Source organism: Crocodylus siamensis, chromosome 9 (genome assembly GCF_052110815.1).
Source record: "Crocodylus siamensis isolate JL-2025a chromosome 9, ASM5211081v1, whole genome shotgun sequence".
NCBI lineage: Eukaryota > Metazoa > Chordata > Crocodylia > Crocodylidae > Crocodylus > Crocodylus siamensis.
Window position 1 is genome coordinate 73928878 of NC_143403.1, and position 16904 is coordinate 73945781.

General features: G+C 61.5%; 1 protein-coding gene across 4 annotated transcripts in view; it reads right to left on the reverse strand.

Annotated features, from left to right (window-relative positions):
* Positions 1-1098: 1098 nt before the first annotated feature.
* TTC28 (tetratricopeptide repeat domain 28) overlaps positions 1099-16904 on the reverse strand; it is a 270751-nt gene continuing 254945 nt past the window's right edge. For all 4 annotated transcript variants that reach the window (XM_090062067.1, XM_090062070.1, XM_090062068.1 and 1 more), the window contains 9 exons: positions 13074-13253; positions 11179-11899; positions 10595-10719; positions 9841-10072; positions 9601-9677; positions 8644-8667; positions 7819-7948; positions 7413-7520; positions 1099-6640 (listed from right to left, as the gene is read on the reverse strand). In XM_090062067.1, the coding sequence (XP_089918193.1) occupies positions 5013-6640; positions 7413-7520; positions 7819-7948; positions 8644-8667; positions 9601-9677; positions 9841-10072; positions 10595-10719; positions 11179-11899; positions 13074-13253 (3225 nt within the window). In that variant the 3' untranslated portion in view covers positions 1099-5012. The remainder of the gene's footprint in view (positions 6641-7412; positions 7521-7818; positions 7949-8643; positions 8668-9600; positions 9678-9840; positions 10073-10594; positions 10720-11178; positions 11900-13073; positions 13254-16904) is intronic.

Genomic DNA, 16904 nt, shown 5'->3' on the forward strand with positions numbered 1-16904 from the left:
CCACACACTCGACCAGCTCCTCCTGGCACGGGGCGGCCTGGGCCCGCCTGCCCCTCTCCCGGGGCTGGCCCCCCAGGCGAGGGCGACTGGCCGCCGGCCTGGAGCGCGGAAACTTCCCTGACTTCACCGTGAAACAGCACCGGCCGGGACCCGCGCCGTGCGAACACCGACGCCTCGGTGCTGGATGAACCGCAGAGACAGCTCAGGCGCGTGCCGATCCAAGCACGGAAAACACGGGCGCGGACTGGGCTCGCTCGCAGCAGCGGCAGCTGGCATCGAGGAAGCCGTAAGCGTCTCGCCCTCCTGGCTGTCAGGGAAAGCTAGAAAACCCGACCCCCGACGCCAGCGTAACCAGGGCGGAGAGGAGCACCAGAGCCCACAGGCAGCCTGGCACACGGCCCCGAGCGAGCTGGTCCCCACATCTCGCCCGCTGCCCGTGGAAGTCGCATCGCCTGCACTTTGGGGGCATTCCTCGCCGTGGATGAGCCACAGAGGCAGGCCCGGCCACGCCCCAGGCTGCGTTTGGCATCTTGAATGAACCAACGAACTGCAGATGAGCTCCAGCTGTCGGCTGCTCCCGGGGCCTCCAGCTTCGGCAGGGCACTCCCAGCATGAACGCGCCAGCGGGGAAAGGGACAAACAGGCCGGCCGGGCTGGCACCGGCGCGAGGCAGAGCAGGCCCCAGGCAGCGCACAGAGGCTGGAGCGAGTCAGTCTCTGCAGGAGAGGACGACAACCTTGCAGCTGTGGGAAAGCAGGAGCGTGGAGACTGGTGAGAGGTGTCAGCGCCACGCACAGCTCGTCCCACAGTCCGCGAGCCTGTACGGCCTCCCGGGGGCTTCGCAGCCAGCGAAGGGGCTGCTAAAAGACCATGTCTCATGGCCTCTGCACGGGTGCCAGTAGACACAAGCTGCCTGGCAAGTTATGCTGTGCCCACGACCACAGGAGCCAAGGCCTGAGGGCGCTCGCGCTGCGACTCAGGCGTCTTCCCTGGAGCAGGGCAGGAGCTGGCAATTGTCATCTGTGGCCTGAGGTCAGAGGGGAGGTCAGCGCACTCGGCAATCCGTCAGAAAGGCGATGCCAGGACAAGACACAGAGGTACTGAGAGAACTCATGCTTTAATAGACACAGAAATCACAAAGAAGGAAGGCCAAATGCCTTAGCAATTTCAATAAAAATATGAAATTCTTTTTACATGGTAAATTTCATAATATAAAAAGTTTAATGCTGTCTGGAAACAGAGTTTTAATTTACAAAAAAAGTCCGTATAGGCCAAACATGGCAAACACTGCATATAAGGAGAGTGAGTGCGCAGGAGCTGCTGCAGGGGAAGGCGGCAGAGCGGAGCAGTCCTCCTGGAGTTTCCCTCATCAAAGTCCTTCCAGAGGCTCTCTGCAGCGCACGGGAGCAGCCCGTCTGGACAACACCGCCGGGCAGAAGTGTCGCAAAGAGCCCCTATCTACTGACGCTGCTCAGCACCAGCTTGCGCTTACACCGGGACCCCCCCGTCCACCCGAACGAGGGGTGTTCATGAAGCCCTACTGCAACCCAGGGGCAGCGTGTGCGGCTGTAGCTTCCCCTTTGCCACATTCACCCCTCAACGCTTTTTGCTTCCGTGCTTACATAGATTATGAGGAGGAAGACCAGCACCTGGCCAGCTCAGGCTAGCCAATGAAACCAGAATAAAACTGGATTTGGGTCAGTTGCATTTTTTGGCTGTTCCCATTTATTTAAGCTAAAGACAGTCAACAAACTACCTGTAAGTAGTGGCTTGCACAGTCAAACAGATGGGGTTAAACCAAACTAAAATACTTCCTATTGCCTTGGGGCTTCTGCACATGTGAAGTTTATTGTGAAAGTGGAGTACACCTACTTCTTATTGCTCACTGTACTAGCAGTGTTGTCACTGGTACCATGCACAAATACAACGACGACAAACGCATGTAAATTCCACAAAAGGGAGTCTACTATCAAAAGGAGAACAGGTTATCTTCGACGTCCTGAAAGCCTCCAAGCAAAGGGCAAACCTGCCCAATGGGCATTTTCCTCACAAAGGGGTTGCTTCCGATCTGGGGTGCAGGGGAACGAGGCACCAGGGTTTGCGAGGTGTCTGTGGGCCCAAGTAGGCATTGAAACCAGGTGTTTGTGGGCTGTATCAATTGAAACAGCTCCCACCATTGCTGTTCTGGCTGTGCTGGCCCTCCCTGTGTATGGGACACTGCTCCCCTCCAGACTGAACCCCCCCTAGTCTCTGCCTCCCCATTGCTTCCCATGCTTAATGCATGTTTCCCGATTCACACTTCCTGAGCAGTTCAGGTGCCCGGTAGCCTTCAGCCACGTGGAAATGGGCTGCGCCAACACAGCAGCTTCCCACAGACAGCAGGTCTCTGACTACTGAAATACACAGCACATGGGGGCACTTCCAGCATGCCATGGAGCGATGCGGCTGGAAACAAAAAGCTGGCCCGGCTCTCCTCCCCGTGCCCTAGGGTGAAATGAGGATGTCTCTTGGAACTGGAGTAAGTGGCATGGGGCCTCTCGGTGGCCTTGTGACCGCACCAGTTTGCAATCAGTAACAGCATCCCCACTGCCCCAGAAGTCCTAGTCGCTGTCCTGGCCCACGGCTACCTGCCCCCAGCCATCCCTGGGAAGCTGCAATGCCCAGCCACGTAATCTGTACGAGGAAAGGGCGTGGGACTGGCCTCACTGTGTTGCTGCGTTCTGTAGCACGTGCCAGTGAACTCTGTAACTACCCTTTTTAACATTTGCTAATGAAGTTAAAAGTTATAGGGTGAGGTCTGTCCTTCGACCCTGCCTCCCACCCCCCTGGACTAGTTAGCTCAGTGGCTTTCAACCTTTTTTCATTTGCGGACTCCTTTGGAAATTTCAAATGGAGGTGAGGACCCCTGTGGATTGTAAGTTTGGGTGCGCACATGCTGCTAATTGATCACAGTCATCTTTTGCCAACTCTTTAGACACAGTCTATGGACCCCCAGCGTTGAAAACCACTGATTTATCTCCTTTTGGTCCTGGGCATTGCAAGTTTCCTGTTCACCCTTCCCTGTTAGCTGTCTGTAGGAACATACCACACCTGTAGTGCTCGCACCTCATCTGCTGCAGCTGCAATAAGGGAAACGTTCCTCCTTGGACCAGTGGATCTTCACGCTAAAGCAGGGCCAGCGCTTGCTATGTACATCACTGATGCACTGAGCTTCTCTCAGGGACATAGAGGTGTGAGAACTGAATCCAGTGTCCTGCTCTCACACCTGTCCTCAGGGATTTCAAAAAGCAACACACATCCTAGGGCCCAGAACTTCAAAGCAGCCTCCAAACCTGCAGCTGGAGGGGCTATCAGCATCTAGAGCTGTGCCCAGCGAGCTGGCTGCCCTCACTCAAGTGGGTAGGTGCGACATGGGCACCTGCGCTGTGATTACAACGAAGCCCAGGGCCACCCGGTTTCCACAACACCCCTGTGAGGTAGGTCGGTAGGTAGGAATCACTGTCCCCATTGAGGTGGCTGGGGAAGCGGAGGCACAGAGAGGTGAGTCAGCCCAGGGTCACACAGTGACACGAACCTCTGAGAGTCCCATGACCCCGTACCGGGCCTGTGCAGTGCTGTGCTCTGATCTGGGGTGCTGCATGGCCAGGTCTCGTGACGGTGCATGACCTAAACACTCAGGCTTCTTTGTGTTCACTTCGGTGCTTGCATTGTGTAGCTTGGCTTGCATAAAACACGTCTCCCACCTTGACCCCAAAACCACCCGGGTGCCCGGCCTGCCACCTTGCTCTCCGCAGAGCCGCCCGCCCCTCGCTGCTCCCAGGGCCTGCAGCTCGGCAGACACGGGGTGCATAGGTTCTAGCATGCAGCCAGGCTGCACAGTCTCTCCCAGGTGCCCTCTGACAGCACGACAAGTACCTGCTTCATCTGCTGGGATGCTTGGTCTTGAAAGGAAGGACTGAGAGACTTTCCACAGCAGCAAAATGAGGATGTGGACTGGGTGACGGGAAAGGGCATAGAAGGGGTTGGCCAGCATGGGGAGGGGGTGCCTGAACAGGACGGGGCTCACAGTCAGGGTCCTGCAGGATGGAGGTGCCGGGCATAACCCTCTCCCCTTCGCCATACCCCACCATCCCATTCCCAGCCCCTGTAGGCAGACAAGCTCCCTGCCATGATGAAGCCTGGCCCCAGGGAAATCGGGTGCATTCAAGTTCAGAGCATTTACCAGGACTGAACACCCATCTCTATCACATGCCCACAACTCGTGCTGGGGCTTTGCTTGTTAGGTGCCCAAATGTGCCTCTGAGACCAGACCAAGCAGCAGGAAAAAAGTTACCAGGAAAGCGGGATGTGGAAGGGAACGTGCCTCCCCACAGCACAGCATCACAACACTGCCAGGGACCTGCCCAAGGAACCCAGCCGTGGGGTCGAAGTGCTAAAAGCAGTGCTGGGACCCAGCCGTACCCCATTATCACACCCCTCCCCCACCCCCACATCAGCCCCCGAAACCAGAGAAAGGGCCGGTCCTTCTCTGGGCTGAAACTGTGCATGCTTTTCTTGTGGCAGAAGTGAAAGCTTTGCTACTGCTCGCCACCCCTCCGGGTCCCCAGCCACACACCATCTCTGTACAAACAATCCAACCATGCAGCCTCAATGCAGGCTAGGAAACAAATGCAGTAGGTGGTTTGAAAGCTATCGGGTTGTGAACAGACAGGTCTCCTGGACCTGCCGCTTCAGAGAGTTAGTACTGAACGCTGCACAAAACCTGGCATCGGCTGCGTCTGGCCAAAGCGCCGACAAGAGGAACCGAGACCCGGGAGCAGAAGGCCACGTTTGTGCCCTGCGCAGCACGGGGCCAGCCGGTTTCATCTCTGCGCGCCGCAAACCACGGGTGTGACCGCGGCGCCTCAGGCACGACTCTGTGGCTTTGCATTGATCAAGGCAAGTGGGCGGAAGCGATTACTGAGAACCTTTAACATCATTGCAAGTGGAATCCACCGGTAGGAAAAGACATCTCAACACTTGGACGAAGGAAAAAACCTTCCCGGCGACAAGAATTTGTAACCGTTGCCCGACGGCAGCCTCAGCGGGCGTGCCGTTCCCGGAGTGCTGCTGGGAGGCGGAGGAGGAGAGGAAGCCCCTGCGTGGGTCGCCTCGGGGCGCCGGTGTCCGTTGGGGGGATTCTTTTGTGGGGACGCAAGGTGCCGGGGAACAGACAAATCCTTCAGCTCCAGCTTGTCCACACTCTCCTCCTTGCTGTGCCGCGGAGACAAGTTTAGCAAGCTGAGAACGTCTTTCTTAGAAGTCATTGTTCCCGGAGCCCCTCGAAAAATCTTCATGGGCCCAGGAGAGTGCTGGGGCGAGCTCTGCCAGAACATCTTTAGGTTGTGGATGGCCTGTACCTTCTCGTCGATGGCTGCCATTTTCAGCTTGTCTATGTCGGGGGCATCGGCGGGGCTGGAGCGAGCGGAGCCAGCGGAGGAGTACGAGAGCGCCGGGGAGGGCGTGCTGCCCACAGGAGACTGGTGGCCTGAGCTTGGGGAGATGTTCCTGGGGGACTTGGAGATGTGCCCACTGTATGGAGAGCTGGGGTACTTGAGCTTGAAGTGAGGCTGCTCGGTCAGGGAGCCGTGCGAGTCGGCACTTGGAGAGGGCTGCCCGCTGGACTGGCCGGTGCCGTCCTTGTTGGACGTCTCTGACATGGTGGGGCTGTTGTAGCCAGAGCTCACCTTCTGCAGGGATGAGCTCCTGGTTGGAGGCTTTGGTTTCATTGTCACGGGAGAGGGCTGGCTCTTGTTGCCGGAGCTCACAGGCCGGCTGAAGGCGCTGGTCTCGGAGGATCGGAAGGCGGAGGTGCCCGTGGGCGTCGTGGCACCGTCGGCCGGGCTGCTGCTCTTGCTCGCCTGGCTGCCGCTCCTCTGAAGACGCTCCACTGCCAGGAGGTGGCTCTGCGTCTCTTCCAGGATCTTCTGGGCCAGCTCCTGAGGGTCGAGCTTCTGGTTGCTGTCCTCCTGGGACTTGACAGTGCTGTCAGTCTCGGTGCTGGACTGGTCGGACTCCCCCGTGTCCGAGCTGGCCAGCTTCCCCACTTTCTGGAACGGCGAGTTTGGGCTGGGGATGAGAGTCATTTTGACGGGCGAGTTTGGGGTGCTGACACTCCCCCTGCAGCTGACAGAGGCCTTTGCCTCTCCCGTCTCGCCGGCTTTGGACTGTTTGTGATCAGGGGAAAATCCCGCTTTTGCATCGTCTGGGTAGCCAGCCAGGGGCTCGGTGCTGATGATAGAGAACCCTTCATACTCCTCATCATCCTTGCTGCCCGCAGGGTTGGTCTGTGGAGACAGCTGGCTCCGTGGCCCCGGGGGCCGGTGGGGATAGACGTTCTTGGCCCGTTCGTAGTCCTGGCGCCCTCTGTGTCCGGCCCCTTCCGACACGCTCTCGGACTTGGACGCAAAGCTCATGGAGGAAGCAATCGAGCTCAGGCTGTACACGGAAATGGCGTCCGAGGCCAAGCTGTCTGGACACGTTGGCGAGAACGGAGGGTTCTGGTACTGGGGCGCTGGGTTGGAAATAGACTGGGCAGAGGCCAGGGACTCCAGCGAGGAGGAGCTGTCCAGGCTGAGGCGTTTGGGAAGCTCAGTAGAATCTAAATGGAAACACCCCCAGGTTAACAAACCCAGCTCATGCCCCAGGCCCCGCTGCGGAAAAGGAACAACCCGCCAGCCCGAAACCTTGAGGCGACCATCCACGAAACGTTCGGGTCTGGCGGGGGTCCATCCTACCCTCCCATCCCTCGGCTGTGCGAACATCCCAGAGAGATGCAGCATGAGGCTGATCGCCTGTGTGAGGGCTGCCCTTGGGGTCTGTGCTGCCAACAGCGGCTGTTGCGTGGGGACAGACAGACTTCCTCGACAGGAGAGTGACGCCAGGGCAGGTCGGGGCTCGAGGCCCCCAGGCTGGTGGCGGGGGTGACCTCTTAGCCCCGCTGCTCTGCCCTCCCCGCATTCATAGGCATGGACCTCTCTCCTGCTCTCTGCCCACTGCTCACCCCGGCATTGTCCCCTTCACCTCAGTCACGGCTATACCCGCGCCTTGCACAGCCCGGCCCAGCATGGCGGGCATGCCCCATCCTCCCAGGTACCCCAGTAACGAGGGCAAACGCCAAGCAGCGCAGTGCCAGAGGGGTGCTGCGCCTGCCTCGGGCTGCCCAGCATGGGCCCGATTCCCCAGGCAGGTCTCTGGTGCCAACTCCTGGGTATGGAAATACCGCACGGGGCCCCGGTGTAAGCGAGCACCAGAATCTGCTGCTGTGGCGAAGCTTCCCTCACCTTGGCACCAGAAACAACAGCACCCGCCTATCAGGCTGTGGCCCACCCCGTGCCCAAGGGATGGAAGCACACGAGCATGAGTGGCTTTACCAAAAAGTGCCAGCAGGGACTGGAGAGCAAAGTGCATGGTCCTGCGATTCGCTTGCTTCCCGGTTTTCAGTATCACTTCCTCCTGCCCAACTTCACAGAGGTCAAACCCTGCAGAGGACACAGAGCCCAGAGCCGTTTCTCACCCAATGCACCCGCCTCACCCTTTCGTTAGCTGCATGCTCCCACCCAGCCAGCCACGGGGATGCCAGCCCCGGAAGACCCCCTGCAAGAGGCCAGCAGCAGGAGAGGGATCCCTGCCACGCCGACTGGGGCAGGGGTCCTGGGGAGAGGCTCTGAGACCAGCACGGTGTAACGGTGGCACAGACCAGGCCGGGGATCCAGCTCCCTTCCCCATGCCAGGCCACAGCCATGGCTGAATAGCAAACAGAAGCGGGGGGCTACCTACCTAGAGCCGCCAGGAACTCGTGGCAGCCTGGGAGCCGCCAGAGCTGGACGCTGATGGACACCTGGATGGGCGCCGTGGAGAAGTCCTGCTCCTTCTCTCCTGCTTGGAGCTGAACCAGGACCTGATGCAGCTGAGGGAAGAGAACAAACATCAGCTCTTCCGCACTGTCCTGCTCCCCTTGGCACTGACGCCCCAGTTCCCACTCGAGGCCAGGCGCTGCCCAGCACGGTAAGAGGACAGGCCCCGGGACCTGCCCATCACTGCTGTCGCAGGCCCTGCGAGGGAGGCACTGGGGGAAGAGGCTGTTGCCAGAGCCAGAGGGCCAGGGTTGCAAGCACAGCAGGAAAGCAGCAGGAGCACAGCAGAGGAAGGTGGCGTGCAGCAGCTGCTCAGAGACACAGGTAAAAGGCCGTGGCCGGGCCGAGCAGTCTCGCAGGGCGTGAGGGAGCTCCAGCCGCCCTCGTTTCTCAGCTCAGCACTAGCATGAGGTTTGTGTCGCACATCTCTGGGCTCCCAGAGGAGCAACCCACCATTCCCAGCCCCTCCGACCTGTCCTGGGCCCCAGCGCCCGCTCCCAGCTGGTGCTCCGCAGAGCAGCATCAGCACCAAAAGGGGCAGAGAAGACAGCCAGGGTGAGGAGCGAGTCAAGGACCACTGCTGCTCCCGGTCCCACTGTGCCCTGAACCCGAGGAGCTCCAACGTCCCTGTGCCCGCGAGCCTGGGGGAAGCGCCAGCGGCACATGAGAGGCGACATGTGCCAGAATTTGGGGGCAGCCTGCAGAGGTGCGGCCTGCCCTGCCCTGCCCTGCCACGTGCGGTACTCACCATTCCCACCATATTTTTAACAGCCTTCATGCAGCAGAGAGCAAGAAAGGGAGAGGGGAAGAGAGAAAGAAGAAAGAAAGAACACAGGTTAGTCTTTGCTGTCATGGGCCCGGGACGAGGAGCACTGCAGGACAGCAACGTGTCAGGCCTCGGACCCGCCAGCCGGCCACAGCGCGCAGAGCAGGAGATGCGACGGGTCAGGCTGAGCCAGCAGGCACCAGGTGTGCGGGGAGGAGGCACCTGGAAGCCCCCACAGGGACGCACCAGTGCCGCCCAGGCAGGGATTCAGGTCTGGATACACACAGCCCCTCACGCTTCCCGTGGCACCGACACTCAACATGTCCAGCAGTCCTCAGCACCTGTCCTTGCCCATGGTGCTGCTCCACGGAGGATGGGCTCAGACAGTCAGAAGCCCTTTCAATGCCCGCCCTTTCCCTGCCTTGTGAGGGGCTGGACTAGGCAACGTCCCTGGGCCCCTTCCAGCCCTTGTGTCCTTCGGAAGCGAGGGGGACGCCAGCAGCGCCCAGAGGCTTCAGAGGCAGAAGGCAGAGCAGGGAAAGAAGCAGTGCTGGGTGGCGGGCTCTCGATCATCTCAGTCCCTGCACAGGCAAACCCAGGGCACCGGCTGAGCAGAGGACAGCGCTGCGCTGCATGCCCCCACTCCAGCGGCAGAGACCCCCATGCCAGCTGCCACGCGTCCCTGCCCCAGCTGGCGCAGATCAGCACGGGATGGAGGCAGCAGAAGCCAGCTGCTGGGGTGCAGGCACCAGCCAGCCAGGCGGGGGTCATCAGGACAGAGAGCAGAGCCACTGGGCAAGGGCAGCAGATGGACGGGAGGAGAAGGCAGAGGGGCACTGGGCAGACTGAGTCGGGGTGGGAAGGGGGCAGCGTGTTCCCCGAGGCAGCTGGGGGGAAGCGCCTGGAAGCCGGGGTGACGGGCTGACGACCTCAACTCACCCGGTTGATGAGCTGCTCTCCAGTTTCCGATGCAGTGATCAGCTTACAAAGTGCCTGAAGTGCAGGGTTAGGCAAACCTGGGTAGAAGGAGAACAGGCCGGCTGCTGAGCTTGGCCTCTCGCCCCCAAGAGCTCCCGAGGCGCATGATCTGCCCCTCCTGCCCCCTCCCCCAATGCTGGGCACAGGGGTGACGTGCCGGCTGAGCCCCGCGACGCCCGGCCCCGCCAGCCAGCTCCTTACCAAGGAGGGACTGGATGGTGGTGCTGCACTGCTGCAGCCGCTCCCCGGGGTCTGCGGTGGGGAAGAACACGGCGGCGGGGAGGCCACTGGCAGGGGGGTCCAGCCGAAAGCCTACAGCTGTGAGCAGCGCCTGCCAGCCCGGGATGCCCCCCACTTTGTTCTCCACGCTCTGCTGGGAGGTGTACATGGAGTTGTGCTGCCCGTTCTGGATTCGCTGCAGCGACTTCTCCACCTCCGGGGGGAAAGGCAGTGTTAGTCGGGTCTGCCGGAGCTTTCCAGCTGCTCCCGTGCCCCCCGGATCGAGGGGCAGGCGGGGCGATGTCAGCAGGGAAGAAGGGGCCAGGCCTCAGGAACAAGAGTCCGTTCATGCCTGGCCCACGGCCACACTGCGAGGGCAGGGGCTGCAGAGCCCCCCGGGAAGAGGGGTCTACGTGGGCTGGGAGGGGGGCACTGCTCCGGGAGGATCCCCTGCAAGCTGCCGGCCACGTCTGCCCCAGGAGATCAGTGAGGAGCCATGTCTGCAGCCTCCTGGGCCTGGGGCTTGCTGCTAGGGAGCAGCTGTCAATGTGGCAGCTGTAGGACACTGGTGCTAAGGGACTCCTGCCCCTGTGCCAGCAAGGCGAGAGCAGAAGGCACTGTATCCTGCCCTGCGTCCTGCTGCTTGCCCCTGGCTCCCATCCCCTTAGGTGGCACCTCCAGCCCCCCTGCCCCGGGCTGGGCTACGGGGCCTTCGGGGCAGCTGCTTCTGCCTCACCAAGTGCAGCAGGACACGCAGCGCGTCACGGGCTCTCTCGGGGTGCTGCAGGATCTCCGTCAGCGCCTGCCCGATCAGCGAGGATGGGCTGTTCAGCTTCACGTCGCTCCCAATGAGCACAAAGCCTGTGGGGCAGAGCAAGCACATCCCTCCTCGCACCCAGGACAGAAACAATACCCGCTGCCCTCTGGGTGGGGATGGACTCTGGCAGGGCCTAGCCCAGGGACAAGGCAGGGCAAACAGGCCCCACTCCTGTGTGCCGCACCCCGGGAAGATTCGGGCCCTTTCACAGTATAGCACATCATTAAACACACATCCCCATCTGAAATCGCCTCAACGCGCCCTGTGCGCTTGTGGGAAGCAAACCGTTCTGCCGCGCTGCCTCAGGCACGTCGGCCAGAGCCCCGTACCTGTCTGAGCATGCCGCCGGTACAGGGCTGTGTGTCTGCGGGTGGAGACCCGGCTGGGCTTCCCTGACACCAGCTCCTCCCCACACTGCCACGGAGATGAGCCCATGCTGCACAAGCTGCCTGCTCGCTGCCCCCACATCATGCACGCGGCCCAGGGGCGCCTCCCTCACCTACCTGCCCAGTTGGAGGGGTGGGAGAAGGGCTTGCTGCTCTGCACGGTCTTCATGGCCTCACCGAGGGCGGCGCTGGCCTTCATGCCGTTGAGCAGGGCGGAGTAGAAGGCATGCACAAACATCTTGGAGGCAGCCACGGGCACGGGCCAGAGCGACACCAGGACGCACTGTGCACCAGCCGCCAGGAAGGCCCTGGTCAGACCGATGACCCCGTCGGCTGTGACCTTGCTGTTGGACTCCTGGTAGGAGCCGAGCACCACAAGCTTGATGGGCAGCCGCAGGTCCAGGACGTCGGCAGCCGTGAGCAGGAACTCCTGCAGGGGCGGGCAGTCCGAGATGCTCTCCACATCGCTGGCGTCGTCCTGCACGCGGAGGGACTCGGGGATGGTGTAGGGGTTGCCGAAGGAGCTCTTGCTGCTGGCCGGGTTGCTGTCGGCGTTGGGGGTGAGCACCAGGGCGGCCAGCTTCCAGGAGACGTGGGTGGCGAAGTGCACGCATTCTGCCTGCGACAGCGCGCTCATGACCCGCTCCTTGGTGGCTGCGGCGCCCACCAGGGGCTGGCAGCCCAGCAGCTCCGACACCATGTAGGCCTCCTCCTCCGCGGACGGCATGGGTCCCCACAGCCACCTGTCCATCACGGTGGCTGGCAGCTTGGGGTTGCCGACGACGGCTGCCATGGAGGTGGAGCTGGAGTAGGCAGGGGCGTTCTTCCTCAGGTGGGACTGGAGAGACAGAGACAGCAGGGTTTACAGAGCCGCCAGCGAGCCCAGGGCCTGCACCAGGTCTGCACACGGGGTGAGGGTTTGAGGGGCCCCGAGGCCGTCTCGGCTCTCCACAGCAGGGCAGCTTCCTTCTTTCTGCCTCCACTTTGCCAGCCCCATGTTCCTCCCATCCAAGCCCGCAGGAGGCTTTGCCTGCCGGCTCCCGGGAGGGGCAGGGGAATCACTGTGCAGAGTGCGTATAGCGGGGTGAGGACACAGATCCAGGGAGAAGGGACATCCCCTATCCAGGGTCACATTGAACATGGGAACATGAGCCGCACCGCACACCCAAGCCAGGCTTTCTTCCTCTCGCACACCAGACTCGCCTGGGGGCCACGCTGGGACGGGGAGGTCCTGCGCCCATGGGGACAGCTGCGCTCTACACAGCGGGGAGGCAGGCGGCATCCGAGCAGGGCTTCTGGGCTTGCACTAACAGAGGACTGCAGCCACGTGTGGAAGGAAAGCCGTTTGCCCTGGATTCACTTCTGGTGTCAGGACTGACCCACGCAGCCCGCCCTCTCTTATTTTTTTTTAAGGAAAATGTTGTGTGTCCTAAGCCAAATCCGCCAAATCAACTCCAAATTCGTGAGTCATTCAAGAACCATAGCTGGCCCTACTACTGGCAAACATCCTCCACCCCCACCTCCAAATCATTTGGCAGGCATCCTACGTGCAAGCCCAAACCTGGAGGCTTGGGGTTTGGATACCCCTGGGTTTCACTTGCCCTCACCACATGGCTGCCGGAGCATGGCCAGCATGGCAGAAGGCACCACTGGCAGCTCCACGCTGCTGGGACAGCGGGTGCAGGACCCATACGTAGCGACCTGGGAGACCTGGTCCAAGCCGGCAGCCAGCCCAAGAGCATGGACACACAAGCTCCTTGGAGGAGGGCTAGCTTGGATACATCTTTGAAGGCCCTTTTGCTCAGCGCATGCAGCAGGGCTAAGCACATGCCCCAGGGAGGTGCTGGACTGTGGGCTCGGTGCTTCAGCCAATGTAACGGGGGTGGAGGCAGTGATCCCCGGGGGTCTCCTCGGTGCCACAAGTTGGGACAAAGCAGGGCAGAGCAGGGCAGGGCTCCTTTGTGTGATGCAAATAGAGCCCTGCTCTGCTGGGCAGGGGGCCAGTGCAGTACCTTGGAGCTGGGGTTCAGAGACCGGATGGAGGGGACGGCGATGAGGCTGAAGCGCTCGTAGAGATACTCGTTGGACGAGCTGCCCTTCAGGAGGGCGAAGGGGATCAGGTAGAGCTCTCCCTCGAGAACGAGGATCAGGTGGCGGTGCCGGCCAACGGGGCCACTGGAATGCATCAGGCCCTGGGAAGGAAACACACGACAGCTCTCAGCCCCCCGCCAGCAGCGCCGCCTTCCCAGGCCCCGTGCGGGGGCACTGGGTGCTCCAGGCTCCTGCCTGCTGCCTGGAAACCTCCATGCAAAACCATGGCCCTGCAACGGTTTGGGAAGTTATTTTTGACTGGCCCCACAATATAAATAGTAAAGACAGCACCATAAAGCCTTTGCTTCTCGTCTACTCCCTGCACACCACCGTGGCCACAGCGATGTCCCAGCCCAACCACAATCCAGCAGAGCACAGCGGCCCTGTCCTGGCACCTCGGGGCTGGCTGACGCCTTGCAGCTCGCTAGGACCAGGAGGTGCTGCTTTGCTCCTGCACAGAGGAGCCCTGGCCAGAAGCGCCAGGTGGGGGATTCGCTTCCCTACAGCCATGAGAGGCTGGCAGCCACTTGGCGAGTTGCCGGCCTGGTCCCGTCCTAACGCCTGCTCCAGCCTGACCCTTCCCCTCCCGCTCGATGCCCGTGCGCTGTCTGCGCCTGCCTCCGCAGACTGCCAGAGAGAGGACGCAGCCTTCGCACCTGCTGCGGGAGCCAGTGAAGGACCCGGCGCACACAGGGACGGACGGGTGAAACCGGGAACGTTTTGCACACCAGCTGTTTAATAGAATAAAATCTCTCTTTCTGACCACATCTGAAATTTGGACAAAACATCACTGGATTCTGGAGAACGTGAGGTCGCGGCATTTTTAAACTGCGCTGCTTTTGGTGCCGGCCCATAGAGAAAGGAGGGAACCCCATCGGCTGGAGGAAAGGCAGAGACATCCTCCGGGCCTTGCTTCCACGTGAGCTACCTCAGGCCGCTCCAGACCCCACGAACTTTATGATCAGACCGGACAATTAGCTGCCTCCCAGAAAGCAAGCATCAGGCACAGAGGCACTGCTTGACATGCCAGGCAGGCCCTTGGCTGCGTGCCTCAGCCAGGCTCCGCGCACGACGCGGGTGGAAGGGGCTGGGTGGCCTGCGGCCATCACTTCATCGCCTCCCCTCACCAAAGCCTCATGCAGGCACCTACAGCGCTGGAGGCCACATAACCCCCTGCTCACGCTTGCCATCAACATCTCCCCATGTTGCAAAGGGCCCTGCATGGAGAGCACCTCGGGGTGGGGAGGCTGCTGCCCAGCACAGCAGGACTTGGAGGGCACGCACGGTGCAGAAACGTTGGCAGAGACAAACTGGGTCGGACCAGCAGCCCACCTACCCCGTGCCCTGCCTCCAACAGTGGTGGGCACAGGCGCTCTACTGGGACAGCATTGACCCGGGTGTCCCCGGAGTCGTCCGCCCTGTCAGACCTTCCCCGGCATCTGCCGCGACCAGTTTTGAACTGACGGGGGATACACCTCTGGCCGGCCGGTTCAACAGCGCTGGGCGTGTGCCACAGTCCCGGCACCACGTCGCTACAGGTATGCGACCTCCGCCTTCATCTCTCCGGACCGGCTGCTCCAAGCGCACTGGACTCCACCACCGCCGCCCCCTAAAAACAGGAGCCTGCCGGTGGCACGTGACACAGGCAGCATGGAAGTGGTGCCTCCATCCGGCCACTCCAGAGCAGCCAACCCGCAGAGTCGCTACGCATTAGCGAGCCATTCACTGCCCGTGTGTTGGAGCAGCCGGTGCCACGGGCCGGTCGCCTGTCTGCCCGTTGACGGTGGAGCTTTCCTGCCGCCCTGCTGGGACCTTGCCACCAACCTGACCCATTCTGGTGTCACCCAGATCCACGTGCTCAGGGTGCTGCCTCCAGCGCGGGACGGAGACCAGGGCTCTAGTTTCTCCTGAGCAACGCCTGTGCCGCTGCCTTCAGCCACAGCCAACATCGGTCCTGACAGGACAAAGACGACCCCTCCAGCAAGCCAGGATGCCGCTGCCCGTGTCCTCTCGGTGCAGCGTTTTGTGCTGCACGCCCGTCTCCCCCGCCCGCCTGCTTCCCACCAGAGCCGCTAGGTTGAAGCATCGGTGCTTGCGCTTCACCGGCTGTAACCCCAGAAAGCTGGCACATGCCTGTCCACTCCGCTGCGCTGGGCCGGATGTTGTATGCTCTGTCCCTTGGCCTTGTTAAGTGCCTTGCTTCAGAGGGCGTTTCCACGTGGGCTGCACCCTGCAGAGCCCGTCCCCACCCCAAGCAGGATGTGGCTGGCATGGACCTGCCAGTGAATGCACTAGGTTTGGAAACACAGGGTTAGGTGGTGGCCAGCCACGGATGCCTGGACATGCTGGGAAAACATACGGAGCCACCTCTGCAAGCAAGACCCAGGGGCCACGCACCTTCAGAGAAGGATCTGGTCAGTTTTCTGGGTGGTGCCAGGTCTTCACCTCCGTCCTGGCCCTCAGCTCCCTGCCCTGCCCCAGGGGAGTGACCCCAAGAGAAGCAGGTCTCGACCCACCGGCAGCTGCAGAGACCGACGCTGGGAGAGGAACTGAAGTCACCCTCACTGCATCCCAAAAGCTGCCCGAGGCCGCGCCGCACCCCAACGAGAGGCAGTCGCAGCAGCTTCCCAGAGAGAAACCCTGAACAAGGCACCGCCTTTCCTATCAAAATGGGAACGGAGCCGCCAAAGAAAAAGGAAATTCTCTTTTAGCCGGCGTTAAAAACAGTCACTGGCCTCTCGCTGTTTCTCCTGCCCTCCTGGCAGCTCTGAGATCACCCCGCTGCGCTGCTGAGAGGCAGAGATGTGGGGTCAGTCGCTCTGACACCCGGCTGCCTCGGGGGCCTTCCCGAGAAGAGCGTCCGCTCCATCCTGACATATTGTTTACAAGCACCAGCGGCTCCTGGAGGGAGGTCTCCCCGGCGCGGGGCCCGCGGCAAGCCAGCCTGCGTGCTCTGCAGCTCAATGCGCCGCCTCGCCTCCATCTCGCTGCTCTGCAGAGACCGAGCTGACAAGCCGAGGCTGCCCGCCGGGGGGGCTGTTGTCTTCCAGAAATGTTTTCTTTATGTATTCTGTTTGACTCGCTGCTCCGCAGCCCAAGCCGTCCGCCTGAGCCATCCTGACATGTGCCTGGCCGAACACGCGTGCTGCATGAGGACCCCTGGAGTTTCATCTGCTTTGCGTGACGGCTGCGTGCACGTCAGGGGGAGACCCGCACAACTGCTGGGCTCGTTTGCACACCCTGGGCCCGTCTCAGAGCTGGTTTCAGGGGGCGCCCAAACAACAAGCCTCTGCTTGGTAGAGCAGGGGGGCAAGGTCTGGACGGCAGGGCCCTGGGTGCCTGCGCTCTTGCAGCAAGCCAAGGACACGGGCCCCTGGGCCGGTGCTCAGCCGGTTGCAGGGGCAGAAAAGGCCACATTATCGCCTGCACTGGTGATGACATGATTTGCTGGGAGGCAACTGTGCTGTTAGCTGGAGTGCTGATGAGCCACCGACCTTGCTAACAGCCAGCGCCATGATAGACAGCAGCGATGACCGCCCTTGAGAGGACTGGGCCATCCAGCTGCCCAGCCCTTGCTCCAGACTGTCCTTGGCCAGGGGAGCAGGGCAGAAGCCAAGCTCCAGAGTCAGATTATTTGAGATCTGGCCAGTGTGCAGAGCCCTGGCCAGCCCGTGGCTCCCAGGAGGCCAGCTGCCTCCTCCTAGCCTGCACCGTGGCCACACTGCCCCTGCCAGGGGCTGGGCCAGAGCCCT